Here is a 17,638-nt window from a genome sequence, read left to right as displayed (position 1 = left end):
CTTGGACGATCCTCGAGTTTTACCTGGTGAATCCCTGCTTCTAGAGCGTAATTTTTGGTCATGTTCTATCTTAAAACGTTTCCTTCTGGTCAGAATTTCAGTTAGTTTAGAATTTTAGTCCACATGGAACTTCATACAGTGGTTGACAAGCTTTCAGGTTGCAATCGGATTTCAGTTTCAGTGTTCCAGATGGTGGGTGCCCAAGGAACACAGGCCCTGTTAGTGGTTTCAGCACCTTTAGTGCCTCCAGTCTGCTACAGGCAAGCACATTCTTTTAACCTGCTGAGTGGAGGAAGCATAAATGAGTCTGTAAAACACAAAACTTTCTCCTGTGGGTGCTAAGGCAGCGGTCCCGGTCAGTGCAAAACAGGCCACAGCTGGAAGCGTTTACTTCTTCACCCTCTTGGGATGGATCCAGTTTTTAATTACTGTAAAAACCTGGCTGTGATTAATAGCAGTGGTAGATTTATCTGAGGTATTGTGAAAACAGACCCTCACAACTGTGGTGTTTTGTGTGTGTGTGTGTGTGTGTGTGTGTGTAGCTACTGGAAGACACATTAAGTGAAGTTCTGGTTCTGCTTTCACAGTGAATTTGTAACCAATATACTTTTTTTACAAACAACAACACTGGCTGTTTATTCAATTTTGTTGTTTAGTTCAGTAAGTTCGAAAAAAGATATTGTGTAAAGAGTGCAGAATATTCCACAGACCTAAATAGTGATGTTAAGCCAAAGCTGCTTATTTTGGATAACTTATTTTTATTTTCCGAAGTGTTTGCATACACTAGTGCTCTTGGAACAGAGTTTTGCTTGACCAAAGTACTCCTGTTTAGTTTTGTGGCATGGTTTATATCTATTCAGCATAAAATTTTGTTACATGTAAAAAAAAATGACATGACATCAAGAATTCTTGTTTGTTGGGGTTCACGAGAACTGCCATTTTGTTTTGTTTACATGAAGAGAGTCTGAATTTTTTCAGATTAATTCACCTTTTCCTCTAATACGTAGGGAATTCACTTCTAAAGAGTTAAAGCTTCCACCGGTCTTGTAAAAGTAGAAATTATCAGTAAAAAAGACACCTTAATCTACTATTAAAATAAGCAGAATGATGACACTTTATCTGGAAGCTCCACCAAAGTACCTTTGTTTGCTGTTCGTAGTGCACAAGTCTCATTTATACACTGCAGCCCTTAGACCAGGACACCACTAATATGGGAATTTGAGAAAGCCCCCAGTAGTTAGATCTCTAATATCATCGTGTCGTTCATGGAATACATTTAGAAGAAGGGTGGGGGGAAGAAATTTTTTCCTCCTTTGTATATTGTTTCCTGTCTTAAATTTGCTAAAAGCTTTGTTTATAAGCATTTTTAATAATACCTGAAATCAATAGGTATTGTCAGTTTTTAAAATGCATAATTGCAGCTGAAAAAATAGGACTTCTCCCCTTCTTGCATCAAAGCCACGGAAAGGTGAGTACATCATAAAGGTACCAGGTGATTATGGTCACCTTGTTAATAAGTTCATTGCTTGAGAATGAGGAGATTGTACCTTGCAATTTTGTCTAATTAGAGCTTGAAATGTGGGATCTGAACTCAAGATTTCTGCACTGAATCATTCATTTCAGGCACACAGGGGAGAAAGTGGCACTTCCCATTCTCCTCTGGAGCTTGTAGAGGATAGAATTTCTATAAACTCAAAACTTCCCAGCTTACCTGCTCGGCTTCTCGAGGAGCAGTGATCCTCACGGTCTGTGTTCATAGCTTCAACAGAAATTGTGGGTTTCGCAAGGTAATTTGACTTCCATGATGTTTAATCACTCAAGGGTAAATAGAGGTTCCTACAGAGGATCCCCAATTCAGTCCCCCACCAAAAATGGAGGTAATAACACATTTTTCCTGGATGAAGAGAGCTCTTTCTTTCAGAAATAAGAAGTGGCCCGGAGCAGCTAGAATCCTGTGCCATGGACTCTGGGATTGAAGTGGTGAGGTTTCCTCTTTCCTTCCTTTTAGTTGAAGGTAAGGGGATTACAGTTTACCCTCTGTCTGTATTGATCTCTGTAAGCTGCCTTCGAAACTGGATTTAATTGTAGGCGGCAGAGGGACATGAAACCAATTTGACAGTTTGTTTGTGAGGATGGACAGAACTTAGGAGGGGAAGAGAGGCAGGGTTACCAGGACATGGTGGGATACCAGAGGGGACAACATGGAATCATAATTTACAGCTCGCAAGCTTTAACGATGGCGTTATTCTGGGAGGATGGGTGTAGGGCCCAGAATGGCAGTCCTCTCACAGAACCCCAAGCCTTCTACATAACTTATTTTTCTAGTTGTCGGGGAGGGAAGGGGACAGTCCACTTACAACTGAATTCACACAAGGAAACTTGAAATTGTACATGCTCTTTCAGTCTATAGTTTTATTAAGTGCATACTTTTAAATATTGTTTGTCAGTGAGAAGGTTCTATCTGGTGACAAATGTTTATATTTCTTATGGCTGCATTGTAAAGATTAAAAAATGTACAATAATGAATTTCTTAATATGAAATAAGGAGTAAGATTTCTACAACTGCTATAGATTTTGATGTGAGCTGGTTTTTAAAAATCTTATAACAGATTAGTCCCTTAAATAAAATCTTCCTTGCCTTTAAACAAAGAGTCACTGATTTTTCTTTCTAGTGATGCGGGAAGTATTAGGTCGTGGCTGTACGTGTCCTAGTAGCCAGTAGAAATAGCATAGAGGCTGTTTAATATATCCAGCTATCTGAAGGAGGGTGGAGGTTGACTGTTCACAAAATTCCAATCCTCCTTCTTTTTGAAGTCATAAGAAAATATTTTAGTAATGAGACACCATCTTTGTGAGAGCTTTATAGAAGCAGTTTGAGTTCACACAAAGAACAACCTCCAGCTATTGTTCCATAAAGAGAGGTGGTTAAAAGCACAACAAAACCACAACACAAGAACTACATCAAGAAATAACACAAGCTAAAGCTCTCAGTCATCTGTCTCAAAGTCAGGCTTGTTTTCTTGTTTCCAGGCCTCATTAACTTAATATTATAAAACAGTCCAGTTTTACAACAAAAGAAAAATCAGATGCGAATTTAAAAGTCAACTTACACTAATACCATTAATATTTTATTAGTTCCAGTTTTACTAAATTGCATGTGCATCTTAAGTTACCAAATAGAGCAAAGTTTCCCAAATCAATCTTGTTTGAAGGTTCATCTTCAAGTGAATGTGATCTGAGCAGCATGCACAAAGCTGGTATCATGGAAAACAGCCCTGGTCTTGAATTCTAGAAGCCTGAGGAAGCTTTGTTTTAGTTCAAGATACTAACCTCTGTTAAACATGAATCACCTACCAAAAAGGCTCATCAAATGAAAGTTATTTTTTAAAACTAGTAATATAAGCAAAATATAGGTATGAAATGATTAGTGTACTTGAAATAAAATACTCACACTAGCTAATATAGTAGTTGAGAGAGGTTATATTAATTGTAGTAACCAATTTCTGTGTATAACAAAGACTGATGTAGTACAACAGTAGTGTTTAACTCAGCTGCCAAGGTGCTATTTAAAGCAGCAGCAAGAAATGACATGAAGTTACTTAAAACAGGATTAGTTATGCCAATATAATAGCAATCCTTAAGGCTGTGAATTAAGAATCGTAATGTGGTTCTTCCTCTGGTGTTAGTGACGCCACAGAACCCTGTTGCCTTGGAATGGCAGTTGTGCTCAGAACTCATACAAACCACTGCTATTTCATTAACTTCCAGATAAACTTGGTCTTAAAAAAAATCTAGGCTTTCAAAATAATAGACCAGTACTTCTAGCAGGCAAAGGACTCGTACTAAAAATTACAGCAATTACATAACAAGTCTAGCTACTGTGATCGCCCTTCATAAGTCCACGGCTTGTGTTCTGGCCATCCCTACTGGTCAGTTCAACCTAAGTTTCAAAGAATAGAGAGAGGCTGTTTAGCCTGGAGAAGAGGAGGCTGAGGGGTGACCTCATTGCTCTCTACAACTACCTGAAAGGACGTTGTAGAGAGGAGGGTGCTGGCCTCTTCTCCCAAGTGACAGGGGACAGGACAAGAGGGAATGGCCTCAAGCTCCGACAGGGGAGGTTTAGGCTAGACGTTAGGAAAAAATTCTTTACAGAAAGGGTCATTGGGCACTGGAACAGGCTGCCCAGGGAGGTGGTTGAGTCACCTTCCCTGGAGGTGTTTAAGGCACGGGTGGACGAGGTGCTGAGGGATATGGTTTAGTGTTTGGTAGGAACGGTTGGACTCGGTGATCCGGTGGGTCTCTTCCAACCTGGTTATTCTGTGATTCTGTGATTCTGTGAATGTAAGATGACCCCTCGCCTCAGCAGGAGACACTACACTCTGGTACAACTTCGATTCTCCCGTTCGTTTGAAAAGAGCAAGCAAGGGGAGGGAAATACTGAGCTGCTTTATCAAGAAGGATTATAAAATGTCATGATTTCTAGTACAGAGCGCACCCTTTCAGGTGCTACGCAGAGCTCTCCTTTATATATACGAATAAACTAGTAATATTTACAGTCATCTCTGCCTAGGTACCAAGCACTTGGTGGAGTTTCTTTGCTCGCCTTCTGATAGCTTGGGGAAGTTTCCGAGATTGATGCGCAGACTGGAAGTTCTGTGCCATTAGATGGTAGTAGTTTGATATCGCGTGTTGCCTGCAGAACAACAAAACTGCTGTTAGCAGCATGAAGTCAGTGAGGTTAATGAACTGGTTCTCACGCAAATTGCTCAAAAACTGTTAGATGGAAGGAAGGAGGTGGTCTGGGACACGTACACTTCCACTGTGTAACAGTTCTAAAGGCTAGCAAGAAAATACTTTACTATCAGTGAACATTATGCAGTACACAAATTAACTATTGCAACACTTCAGCTAGCAATAGGAGCCTTTCTTGTGACATAATCTAATATATTAAAATAGAAAACCATTGGAACAGTACATGGAGCTGGCATCTATTAAACTATTAACAGTTTGAGATTGAGGGTTGTTTCATCGTGGAAAAGATAAAAAGGTAGCTGTAACGCAACAGCGACTGGATAGCAGAACAGAAAGTCATCTGTAAAACTAAGGGCACTTCCAAAAGTTTGTCACATTCCAGTAGGCAGCCCACAAATCAGCCAGTGACAGAGCACATCGTATGCAGCTACACACAGGGGAGAACTGGGCCAAACTGCTTAGTGGAGGCAGTACACACCACTGTCCAAAGCTTCAGTCACACATGTGAAACTGCTCTCATTTTTCCCAAATTGTTACAGCAATCAACATTTTACACCCATTTTGCTGCTACAATATGACAGAGTACTCAGGATGTCACTTTCCCTTTAATAAAAAGGAACATTTCCAGCATGATGAGCGATGATACTGTCATGATACAGATGTCAGTGAAGGTAAGAGGCATTTACCTGGTGATGGTTCAATGAATTGACACTAGAAGTTTAGAAACTTAGAGCAAAGAATTCCAGATCTCATCTGTTTAGGTACAATTGCTATGTTTAAAAATGCCAGGTATCAACAGCTGTTTTAAATGAATTGTTATTGTGATGGGATGGAAAAGAAAGGCTGTAATAGACAGCTCAGGGTAATACTTCGTTCTGTCATGCTTTGTGATCTTCATTAGTAATCAGCAAGAACTGGGGTCGAGTGACAAAGACATTAGTAGCAGTAGTTTTCTGTTCTGGGGCGAGAGAAGCTGCTGTTTGCATAGAAGCCCGACCTAGGGTCTCTGCAAACTCGCAAGGTTTCACTAATCCATAGTGTAAAGGTGGAGTTTTACAGCTACATAACGATCTCCTGTAGCAGAGACAACAGTGACTATGAGGGAAGAACCCCATGGTTCCATTTAATACTGCATCAAAAAGCACGAGTTAATAAGCCTGTCTCTCCAAACAGCAGGTTTTCTCCCCACAGACGCATGCAGGTACAGACAAGGTAAGTGAACAACTACTTTACCTGGTTGATACTATCTTCAGTTACGAATGAGAGAAACTGTCATATCACTAACAGATGGGAGAATATTAGGAATGAGATTTAGTGAACTTTCAATGGATATGATCATTAACTTAAGATTTAACCCGCAGTTATCTAGAAATGGACCCACTGGTAAAACCTGAATTTTTGGAATTATGTAGGATTTTAACCCCTTACCTCTTTGTAGATAAAAGTATTTCATGCTAAGCTCTCCTTAGAGGATTTTAGGTGCTTGACATTTAATTATTGAATGCTTGACATCAGGTGTTGTAAGAGAGGAGGTTTAGGGGATTGCCCTGTGACAAGATTTCTGACCTTTAGGTTTTACTGTCTTAATATTTCTAATACTGAACAACGTAACCTTTACAGATGCAGCCGCCTGCCACCTCATGGATTAACCAAGGGGTTGTAGAAGAGGCTTCTATATCCTTTAACTGTTGAGCTATGGGTACCATGGTCTATTTGTTAACATAATACTGCAAATCAAAGGATTGCCTTATATTCAGGCACTGATGACAGCGGCAATGCAATGGGATCCCCCTGCTGCCCCAACTGGGATTGGCACCTCTTCCAGACAGAGGCAGGGAGGGATTGTTTTCACACAAAGTCAAAGGGAGTCTCTCCTTTAGGAAAAATCTGACAGAAGCAGCAAGAAACCTGAGGACAAGGAGAGCATCTGACAGGTTTTAGAAGATGCAAATCCAAGTGAAGGTTTAATCTTCACAGGTATCTTGAGGAAAGGCTCTGTTACATTACAGCTGAGAAAATTCTGCAACTATTCCTCAGCCTGAGTTACAGGGATCATGTAGCCTGCAATTAGCAATGTCCAATTAGCAGGTAACCTGTTGCTAAAAGTTGAGGGATAGTTGGCAGTATTTACCTTTCCTCTTGCACGATGGCATCATCAAATGCCTGGGAGAGCCGCTTCAATTGGCAAATCCCTGAGGAGACCAGCTCCAACTCACAGTCAAACTCTCTGCAAACAGAATGGTTGTTAATAACAGTCACACAGGACAGACTGGGTGACACTACCCAAGCCTCTATGCCTGCAGTAACACCTCTAGTTACCTCCAGACTTCACCCAGACCAGCTTAGGGCTGTAGCAATCGTGCCCTTAATGCCACTGACCAACTACTTTACATCTCCATTCATTCCCAAGGCAGCTGTCTTTCAATTCACAAACACTGCGTTCAGATTCCTGAGGCTTGGATCCAGCTTCTACGTTTGACAGTTCTCATGTAACTTTGACCAGAACAAAATCCTATGTGTGCATTACAAATTATTTCCCCATATCACGATCTAATTTGTGTTAAATCTTTGAGGCAAGAATCTCTCTACTGTCTATAAAGCAGAAGCAAAGCTATTCCAGGTATTTTTGCAATAACAATAGGAACTTAGGAAAAGTTAGGGCTAAGTAGGAGTGAAATGCATTGACAGCATTTTCCTTTACCAGAAAGGCATCAGCAAAGAACTCTGATCTGATAGGGACTGGTGCTGAGAAATAAAGTGTAAACTTTACCCAGTGGGAGAGTGATTTTTAAGAAGTTATTGTGACAGCACAAAATGAATGTTTCAGCTTTATGCAGCACTCAATCCCTGTCTATACAGGGACATAAAACCAATGAGCTATTCAAACAGCATGCTCTTTCTATGATATTCTATCACAGTAATAAAGAAACAGGATAAGTTTTACAAAAAAACGTGGCTTACATCTTTCTGCTGGCAGAAGCAGGTGATGAATAAGGGCTCTTCAGTGCTGCTGCTCGCCTTGATCTCCGGAGAGAGACGGCATCTTTATTGAGCCAGGATGAGAACCCCCTTCGTTCTCCATGTTCTGACACCCTTGCTGGCCCAAGCAAGGCTCTTTTGCTGGATCGTGGGGTGCTTCTGGAACTGCCTGCACTCTTCTTACGGCAAGGGGTTCGAGGCCCAGTACTTCTTTTCTTTGCAGAACTGGTTGCACCATTTCTGCTGATGGATTCAGGTGGAAAGGTCACCATTGAGCGCACTGGGCTTTGGCAAGACTTCTTTATTTTCTGGAAAAAGCATTAAACAGACATATTATGCTAAATGAAGTCCATTAGCCTCGAGTTTCGAACCAGAAAGACAAGGAATATTTGGGCTGAATCCATAGCTTTCGTTCTTAAATCAGTTTTAGTCTAGCACGAATGCTTCTCAACCCTCTGTACCCATTTGCACTGGGGGAGTCATTTGCTTCCTTGTTCACTGGAACACATCAAGGACTTCAGCAGGCACTAGAACAGAGCTGCTGCTGCTCTTACGCAGGAAAGAACCAGGCTTCCTAACATATAATCGATGTGGTTAAAATTGGAGGTCTCCACCAAAGGGAGTGTAAGCTCGTTTGCTACCCTTCTACCATCTATGTGGTTTTTTTCAGTCCAAATTTTGATTGATGATAATGAAGAACATGCTAATAAGTAGTATGGGTATAGGAAAAGGACTAAAAAAAACAAATAAAAATCTCCAAAGTGCTACACATTTCTCAGAAACAATTCTTTGTGAGCAATGGCAGTGAAGGCTGCTCTGTCTATGATGAAACACAGTAGGGGAAAAACATCTATTTAGGAACAAAATAAATGTTATGATGAACCTACATCTCATATTTCTTCTTTACACATTCCTCCCTGTTCTGCCAGATCCATAATTCGCCTGTTTATAGTTCAACGAGAATATTAAAGAATTTACTGATCAGTAGCTATAAGACAGACAGACAGTGTGCAAGGGTAGGGGACAAATTCCTTGGAATACAGCCTTCTGAGTCCAGAAATCTTAGTACTGAACTTGAAGCAAAAACTAAACTCCACCCATGCTCTACTGCAAAAGCAAAATACCTGGGACACTGTTCCAAAAGCATTTTTTGCTGTTCTTCTAATACTCTGAAGAGTTTGGCATTTCTGTCTTGCTTCTAGGCTTTCCCAAGTTGGGCTCTTATGACAATTCAGCTCTACTTGCTTCAGCGGTACTCGCTTCCTTAGAGACATGCGGATGGTATTGAGTGAACTCAAAGCAGCCCTTGTCTTGAATTTGTCAGGGATGGGGCTCTCATTCTCATCGAAGTCAGCTAGAAGCTGGTGTTTCCGCCAGGCCATTGTTGCCTTGACATTTTGGAGCACAGACGCCATCTTGTTCCAGTTCTCGGTCAAGCTTACTTCTAAAACAGTCAGAATGGGAACAGGAATTAGACAGAGCAAGGTACAGAGCAGTGTGAAAAAGGAGCAATGGACATTGTCACAGAATTATAGAAGAGTTTGGGTTGGAACGGACCTTAAAGATCATCTAGTTACAACCCCCCTGTCATGGGCAGGGACACCTCCCACTAGATCAGGCTGCCCAAGGCCCCATCCAACCTGGCCTTGAACACCTCCAGGGATGGGGCAGCCACAGCTTCCTGGGCAACGTGTCCCAGGGCCTCGCCACTGTCATGGTGAAGAAATTCTTCCTTAGGTCTAGTTGAAATCTGCCCCTCTCCAGTTTACGCCCCTCATCCTATCACTACAAACCTTTGTAAACAGTCCCTCCCCAGTTTTCTAGTAGCCCCTTTCAGTACTGGCAGGTCACTATAAGGTCTCCCCAGAGCCTTCTCTTCTCTAGGCTGAAGAAGCCCAACTCTCTCAGCCTGTCCTTGTCTGGGACGTGCTCCAGCCCTCTGATCATCCTTGTAGCCTCCTCTAGACCCGTTCCAACAGCTCCAGCTCATTCTTATGTTGCAGATTCCAGAACTGAACACAATACTCCAGGTGAGGTCTCACAAGAGAGAGCCAGAGGGGCAGAATCCTCTCCCTCAATTCCCTCACTCTGGCCACGCTTCTTCTGACACAGCCCTGGCCTGGCTTGCCCTAAACCAGCTACATCTCACAAGACGATTAAGCACATCAATAAATTCTTACAGCCCTAGGACAGTGTTTATCCTTTCAGGTTATTCATCCATGTCTGGAGCTTGTCTGCATACAATCTCTTGACACAAGACAGATTCATGTGACAAGATAATTAAACCCACACCCCAACTGCAGCAAAACTTATCAGTTAATTCTCACATTCTCCACTCTAAGCGAAGAGTTTTCTCTTAATACCCAGTCTAACCTCCCCTGGCACACCTTGAAGCCGCTTCCTCTCCTCTGGTCTCTCGCTCCTTGGGAGAAGAGCCTGGCACCACCCCCACCCCGCCACAGCCTCCTCCTCCCTCCTTCTCCCACAAGCGCCCCTACTTGCTCCGGAAAGCACCACGCTTTGCCACAACCTTTCCTCCCTGAAGGCGTTCGGCTCGTTAACACCCGCAATTAACGCGTGGCAGGGCGCTGCCTGGCGGAAGGAGACGCGGGAGGGAGCGCAGCGGCCCGGCGGGACTCACCGCGCACGCCGAGACGCGGATGGAGCTCGCCGCCGCCTTTGAATGCCGCGCCGCGCGATCCGCAGCTTCCCATTGGCTGCGAGTCTCGCCCGCCCCCCGCCTGCTCCCATTGGCTGAGCCGGCCCTCCCCCTGCTCCCATTGGCTGAGATGGCCCACCCCCGTGCTCCCATTGGCTGATCCGGTCCTCCCGCTGCTCCCATTGGCTGATCCGGCCCTCCCCTGCTCCCATTGGCTGAGCCGACACTCCCCCTGCTCCCATTGGCTGAACCTGCCCGCTTTACCCGCTCCCATTGGCTGAGCAGCAATGAGCCCGCCTACCCCGAGCTCTCATTGGCTGCACCTGCCCGCCCCGGGCTATGGCGGCTCCCAGCGCCTCGCCTGAGGCGGTGATGGAGAGGTGGGGGTCCCTAGCCCCGGCTCCCAGTCTCCCTGTTCCTCAGCAGCCGCTAATACCTGAAGAGTTGCTCTGGAAAGAGCTGTAGCAGCATGTGGTTTTTTTTAGAATCGTGGAATCATAGAATTATTGAATAGTTAAGGTTAGAAGGGAACTTAAAATCATCCAATTCCAACCCCCCCTGCCATGGGCAGGGGCACCTCCCACAGGATCAGGCTGCTCCAAGCCCCATCCAGCCTGGCCTTGAACACCTCCAGGGATGGGGCAGCCACAACTTCCCTGGGCAACGTGTTCCAGGGCCTCACCACCCTCAGGACGAAGAAATTCCTTCTTATGTCTGGTCTAAACCTGCCCCTCTCCAGTTTATACCCATTGCCCCCAGTCCTATCACTACAAGCCTTTGTGAACAGTCCCTCCCCAGCTTTCTTGGTTTGGTTTGGTTTGGTTTGGTTTCCCCACACTGATTTGAGGTCGGTGCTGGCAGCTTGAACCCCCCCAGCATAGCTCAGGCTCAGCCTAGAGCCCAGGGAAAGCCCGACCAGCAACTGCAGGATATCTCAAGTCCTACTCTTGGCTTCTAAACACACTTTCTAAAGGTGTGAAGAGATGGGGTGTAAAGAGGTCCACGTGATGGTGCTTGTACTCCTTTGTATTCACGTATTATAATATGGATGAATATAGTTCAATAAATACCACTTATTAATAGAGAGGTGTTTCTATGAATGAGCCCTGTATGCTGTTCTGCTTTCCTCTGCCTGTTGGGTTTTTGGCCTCCAGGTAGTTACAGAGATGCTAGAATCATAGAATCACCAGGTTGGAAGAGACCCACTGGATCATCGAGTCCAACCATTCCTATCAAACACTAAACCATGTCCCTCAGTGCCTTGTCCACCTGTCCCTTAAACACCTCCAGGGAAGGTGTTGTACCTCTCCATGTCCCCAGTTCCTGCCCACCCACTCCCCCCCAGTCTCCACAGGGAAAGGTTCTGGCTTGTCTCACTAGGAAACTGGTGGCTCAGATCTGTAACTCCACAGGCAAAACAGGGTCCTTATCACAGAATCACAGAATAACCAGGTTGGAAGAGACCCACCGGATCATCGAGTCCAACCGTTCCCATCAAACACTAAACCATATCCCTCAGCACCTCATCCACCCGTGCCTTAAACACCTCCAGGGAAGGTGACTCAACCACCTCCCTGGGCAGCCTGTTCCAGTGCCCAATGACCCTTTCTGTAAAGAATTTTTTCCTAACGTCTAGCCTAAACCTCCCCTGGTGGAGCTTGAGGCCGTTCCCTCTTGTCCTGTCCCCTGTCACTTGGGAGAAGAGGCCAGCACCCTCCTCTCCACAACCTCCTTTCAGGTAGTTGTAGAGAGCAATGAGGTCTCCCCTCAGCCTCCTCTTCTCCAGGCTAAACAACCCCAGCTCTCTCAGCCACTCCTCATAAGGCCTGTTCTCCAGCCCTTTCACCAGCTTTGTTGCTCTTCTCTGGACTCTCTCCAGAGCCTCAACATCCTTCTTATGGTGAGGGGCCCAGAACTGAACACAGGATTCGAGGAGCGGTCTCACCAGTGCCGAGTACAGAGGGAGGATAACCTCCCTGGACCTGCTGGTCACGCCGTTTCTGATACAAGCCAAGATGCCATTGGCCTTCTTGGCCACCTGGGCCACTGCTGGCTCATATTCAGTCGGTTGTCAACCAACACCCCCAGGTCCCTCTCCCCCAGGCAGCCTTTTAGACAGACCTCTCCTAGTCTGTAGCACTGCCCAGGGTTGTTGTGCCCCAAGTGCAGGACCCGGCATTTGGCCTTGTTAAACCTCATGCCATTGGACTTTGCCCAGCGGTCCAGCCTGTTCAGATCCCTCTGCAGAAGGCCTTCTAAATGACTGACAGTTCTGCAAAACAAGAGAGCTTTGGGGGAGATGGAAGACGGGGAGTCAGGTGGTAATCAGATCCGTACTCTCAGTTTCTAAAGGTTATCTTGGGAGCTGGGGGGTTGGAGTGACACTTGGGATGGGAAGGACACTCGGGAATCCCTAAGAATAGACATGGAGCTGACTGAACAGACAGTGAAAGCACGTGTGACAGAAGAACTGTAGGTTGAAGCTGAACGGGGTGGTCAGCCTCTCCTTTCGGGCCAATTTATAAAACTAAAATAGAAATATCTGAGTCTTTGTAGTTGTAAACAAACTCTTAGGAATCCACGTGCTTTATTTCCACGTCTTCTTATTCCTCTGTTGTTTCCATCCTTTTCAACTTTGTTACTCAATAGAACAGCATGTGCAAAGGAGGACAGGTAGGTTTTTTGGAGATTGACATCACATACTTTTGAGTTGCATCTTGCAGTCCTATCAGCCAGTAAGTCCTGATTTAGACGTAGACCGTAGGACAGTATCCACCAGATGTTTTTCCAGTTTCATCCCCAAAAGCTAAGGACTGATTTATCAAACGGACGTGATAACACATGCGCACTATAGAGGTGGGAAGTAAATACAATCTGAACTTCTGCCTTTCTGCAAAGGTACTAACAAAATATTGGCTTGACAGGGTCTTTGGCTGCTCACAGAGCCAACTGATAGCTGTAAAAGGCCTCATAAAAACAAGCATCTAACAGTCCAGTGGATTGTAATTTGCATTTCACAGCTGAAGTCTGCAATTTGTAGCTGAAAATACAGAGGATGCATTACTTTCCTTTGTGGTTCTTTATTTCTCAGCCACTCGATCCATTTATCTGGTTTGTGAAAAGTGACAAGATGTACAGCCTGCACCTGGCTTCTGGATCGTAGCCTGTATTGCTCACCTCCTGAGGGACTATCACACATATCTGCTTTGCTTTTCACTCTCTTCACCTTAGCCCAAATGACTTGGCTCAAGTCAGCTTTGTTCACTGTTGGCCCTTGCATAGGTTAAGTGTTTATGACATCAGAGTCGTTACCTCTTTGCTCCCTGGCAATGGCTGGACGTTGAGAAGGGAACAGTCAGAACATCTTGCACTCCAGAGGGACAACATGAGAGCTGGAAAAGTGCACAAGGAGCTGAATAACAGAGTCCAGCCTTGAAAGTAGAACTGGTAACGTACAGACTCGGGGGGACGAGGGGCTAGAGAGCAGCCCTGCAGAAAGGGATCTGGGGGTTCTGGTCGATGGCAAGTTGAACTTGAGCCAGCAGTGTGCTCTGGCAGCCAGGAGGGCCAACCGTGTCCTGGAGTGCATCACACACAGCACTGCCAGCCAGACGAGGGAGGCGATTGTTCCACTCTGGCCCACTTTGAGTACTGGGTGCAGTTTTGGGTACCACAGTATAAGAAGGATATAAAGCCACTGGAGAGTGTCCAGAGGAGGGCACAAAGTTGGTGAAGGGGTTAGAGTGGAAGCCGTGTGAGGAGCGGCTGAAGACACTTGGTCTGTTCAGCCTGGAGAAGAGGAGACTGAGAGGAGAGCTCATCCTATTTTTTTATTTTCACCTATAGTTTAGACCCAATTGCTTCAGACCCTGGCAGTCTGAGTACAGAGGCAAAGAAAGGATTGTTTTTAAATGTGAAGGAGCAATGTTGCAGCCATTTGCTTGGAAGCCTATTCTTTTGGGAATGGCAAGAAACCTGTCTAAAGCTTTCTTCTTTTTTTTGGCCCAAGACGCAGAAGAGAAAAACTGTCTTCTCAATGGAAGAGGAAAGTGAACCTGAGCAGAGCGCCTGGGCTTATCTGCCTGATACCTGTCTGAGGCATGTCTTCCATTGGTTAGATGACAAGGACAGAGTTCAAGCTGCCTTGGTCTGTAAAAAATGGAGTGGGGCCCTGCATTTCGGATCCCTCTGGAGAAGCCGAACTATCACATTCCATGGCCAACCATTAAAGGCAAACAAATTGGAGTTTGTCAAGGCACTGTGGTTTATCAAGAAGTTTAGCAAGTATTTGGAGCACCTTGAAGTCAAGTTATCAAATTTTTACAAAACTAACGCTACTCAAAATTTTCTAACTATTATGAGAGGTCTTTTTTCACATCTGGGTAAGTATAACCGTCGCCTAGAATTCCTCAGCATCGAGCACCTGGGATTAGACCGCCCCATCTGGAAAAGTAGAGGCAGGGCACAGTTTATCAAGACCTTAGCTCTATTCCTGAAAAAAAAGAGGAAACACCTTAAGTATCTCAATTTAAAAGGAGCAAGAGTATCCTTGGAAGATGGCTGTGAGCTTCTGAATTGTCTGAGCTGGCTGACAAACAAAAGCTCTATATCCGAAATGAATATTGAGGATTTCTTCCATACCCATCTGCACGTCCACAGCAGCACCTTGTTCCACCAAACTATGTCGAAGTTCCACAACCTAGTCACCCTGACTGTCAATTATAACTGCGTCTCTGATGAACTGCTGGACATCTTGCGGGAGAAGAGCGCTCATTCCCTGTGCACCTTGAATATCAAATGTCATAGCAATGACCCTCATCAGCAAGTGGTCAGTGGAACATCATGGGCAAACTTGGTCAAGAGAGCCCCAAAACTAAGCATGAACTTCTCCTTTGATAAAATCCTGAAGCACGATCATTTAGCCAGGATCCTGAAAGCGGTGATGCCGCTCAAGAGCATCATTCTACAGGGCGGCTATTTCAGTGACCCAGCCTGGATAATGATCCCCACCATCACCGATCTCCTCCCAGCTTACCGCCATACTCTGCAGGTAAGGGAAACAGTGACATCTTATTTGTGCTTGGCAAAAAGCCACACAAAGTAATCATACAAGACTTCTGTATAACAGCAGTCATCAGTAGGAATTCCTGACTGCTTCAGTTATATGTTCAGAGGGTATTTTTCCTAAGTGAAGCATTCCAGTGTTACCCATCATGCAGTTCAGGTCATTATCCTTGTCCAGGTGCAATCCCGGTTATGCTGGGGGAGTCTTTGCTGTCAGGCTGATGTCAGATTGCCCTCATAAAAAGCTAAAACACCCAAAATAGTGGTGGTTGTAACATCAGCTGTGAACAAAAAGAACCTTTCAGGCAGGAAAATGTCATTTTTATAAGGAAGTTTAGGTTTATTCTGATTAGACAACTTCATGTTTAGTAACCAATAACGTTCTTAACCCTTTCAGATTTTTCTGAACCCCATCCTTTTGCAGGGCAATCTGCACATGAGGAAAATAGTCTGTATCCCATGTTTGCTTACGGAGCTATAACCTGCCTCAGCCCACACGGATGGTTTTGCTCCATTTTGGCAATGCCCAGATACCTTACAGCATATGTAAATTAACTGGGGCCCGTGTCAAAGCACTTTGGTGCCAGCAAGGCTGTGTCCCCCAAGGTGTACAACTGCTGACCCAGGTAAATGAGCATCAGGTCTTTGCATGCCTGAGGGAAGCACGTGGCTTTACACTTGGAGGTTGCTGACAGCTCTCTGTTGCCTTGCAGAGTTTCTAACACCAAAGAGCTGTAAAGTTTTCTGGGAATTCTTTGGATCTACTTGTGTATCTGCGATAACTTCCAGTCTGCCAAACATGAGCTGTGGGTGTAGCATCTTCTACGGGGTTGTCTGTCTCTCGGGATGGTGTGTAACGCACGAGGGACTGCCCCATCTTAGCAATAAAGTGGAGACCACTGTACCACAGACTGTTGCCATCATACAAAACTGATTCTCTTCTAATGTCAAGGGATAAATTTGATCTGCTGACAGTTGTTTCTGCTGGTAAAATTGCAAAACTCTTGCTTATTGAATTCTAGTTCCTGCGCTCATGAGCTCTGTTCACTAGTACTAACAGTGTTCATTCTTTTTCAAGAGATTAACACTTGAATTAAACAACAGCGAGGAGCGGCTGGACAATGAACTACTACAGTTCATCTTATCATGCAGAAGGTTGTTATTTCTGAAAGTCTGGGCGTTTCTAAGTGTCACCTTTGTGGAGAAGCTGCTACAAAACCGTGCAAGAAGGGATTGCATTTTGACTACCATCCATGTAAGACTTCCTGCTTCAAAAACCTTCCATTTCCTTCCTGTCTTCAATACCCAGAGAAAGGCAAAGACCCCATGCCTATAGGAAGGTCACTTATGCAAATCTTAACATAACTGTCTTCCCTATGTTAGGTTTTAGCATTATAATAAGAGAACCACTCAGGGAAACGGGGCTTTCCAACCTACTTAGCCATGCACAGGGTACTATATAAGTTTGATAACAACCCCCCAGAATTCCCCAAGTCCTTCCTAGACTGGGATTCCCTTTGTCACCTCTCGTTCAAGCTAGGGATTCTCGGTCACCTCCCTGGCCTATAGCTTATGCCTATGTTTAAATTGAGATATGGGGATTGAATCCCACTAAACTGCAAAAAGATGCAAACATATCTCACTCTTCAGGGATGCTGTGTTGAACTGAGTCTAGACCTCAGCTGTAGCTGGTGTAAAGCCTGCTGTTTTGCTCCTTTGCATGCTACGTTCTGAATTCAGTAGCACTTCCCAGATCTACAAATTCCAGAGATGGATCAGTTCCTGGGGTAAAAGAAACCTTGCTCTTCCCAAAGAATTCTGTGGCAGGAGATGATGTTTTCAGACAGTTTGGAGTGAAAACAGAGTAAAGCCTCAAGACTCACCCCAAAACAAAGAATTTGGCTTCTCTAGATTCTTCATTAGTCACAGAGGCTTCTTGTTGTTGTGAGCTTGAATGGGCTGAGCCTGCTCGAGGTATCTGAGAGGCAGCTGTCATTTGTGCTTACAGGTCAGGATTTACACAAACAAACAAGAGACCAGTGAGGAGGATCAGCTGTTGCGTGACATTTACAGGAAGTTCAAAAACCTCATTGATTCAGAGCTTGATTATTTTGCCCTCACCTGCCCGCTGACGTAAAGCACATGGAGAAAGAAGAACACCCACTGACATCTGCAAGCAATGAA

At 44.7% G+C, this 17,638-nt stretch overlaps 2 protein-coding genes across 4 annotated transcripts; one reads left to right on the top strand and one right to left on the bottom strand.

The window, feature by feature from the left end:
* Positions 1-2,398: 2,398 nt before the first annotated feature.
* Positions 2,399-10,307, bottom strand: PIMREG (PICALM interacting mitotic regulator). 3 transcript variants are annotated; one of them, XM_069874247.1, is made up of 6 exons: positions 10,296-10,307; positions 8,856-9,175; positions 7,714-8,039; positions 6,884-6,979; positions 4,555-4,693; positions 2,399-3,296 (listed from the first exon to the last, which is right to left on the bottom strand). In XM_069874247.1, the coding sequence occupies exons 2-5, from the start codon at positions 9,144-9,146 to the stop codon at positions 4,567-4,569; spliced, it is 840 nt and encodes a 279-aa protein (XP_069730348.1). In that variant the 5' UTR covers positions 9,147-9,175; positions 10,296-10,307; the 3' UTR covers positions 2,399-3,296; positions 4,555-4,566. The 3 variants fall into 3 exon arrangements, with proteins under 3 accessions (XP_069730348.1, XP_069730347.1, XP_069730349.1); XM_069874248.1 differs by lacking the exon at positions 2,399-3,296 and adding an exon at positions 5,986-6,032 and having other exon boundaries at positions 4,563-4,693; XM_069874246.1 differs by lacking the exon at positions 2,399-3,296 and having other exon boundaries at positions 4,162-4,693.
* Positions 10,308-14,426: 4,119 nt separating this feature from the next.
* FBXO39 (F-box protein 39) lies at positions 14,427-17,591 on the top strand. Its single transcript, XM_069874358.1, has 3 exons — positions 14,427-15,440; positions 16,533-16,709; positions 17,463-17,591. Exons 1-3 carry the CDS (start codon positions 14,427-14,429, stop codon positions 17,589-17,591), a joined length of 1,320 nt encoding a protein of 439 aa, XP_069730459.1.
* Positions 17,592-17,638: the final 47 nt, after the last annotated feature.

Source organism: Phaenicophaeus curvirostris, chromosome 21, assembly GCF_032191515.1.
Source record: "Phaenicophaeus curvirostris isolate KB17595 chromosome 21, BPBGC_Pcur_1.0, whole genome shotgun sequence".
NCBI classification, from domain to species: Eukaryota; Metazoa; Chordata; class Aves; order Cuculiformes; family Cuculidae; genus Phaenicophaeus; species Phaenicophaeus curvirostris.
Note: the sequence above shows the minus strand (reverse complement) of the source record. Positions and strands in the feature narration are given on the sequence as shown.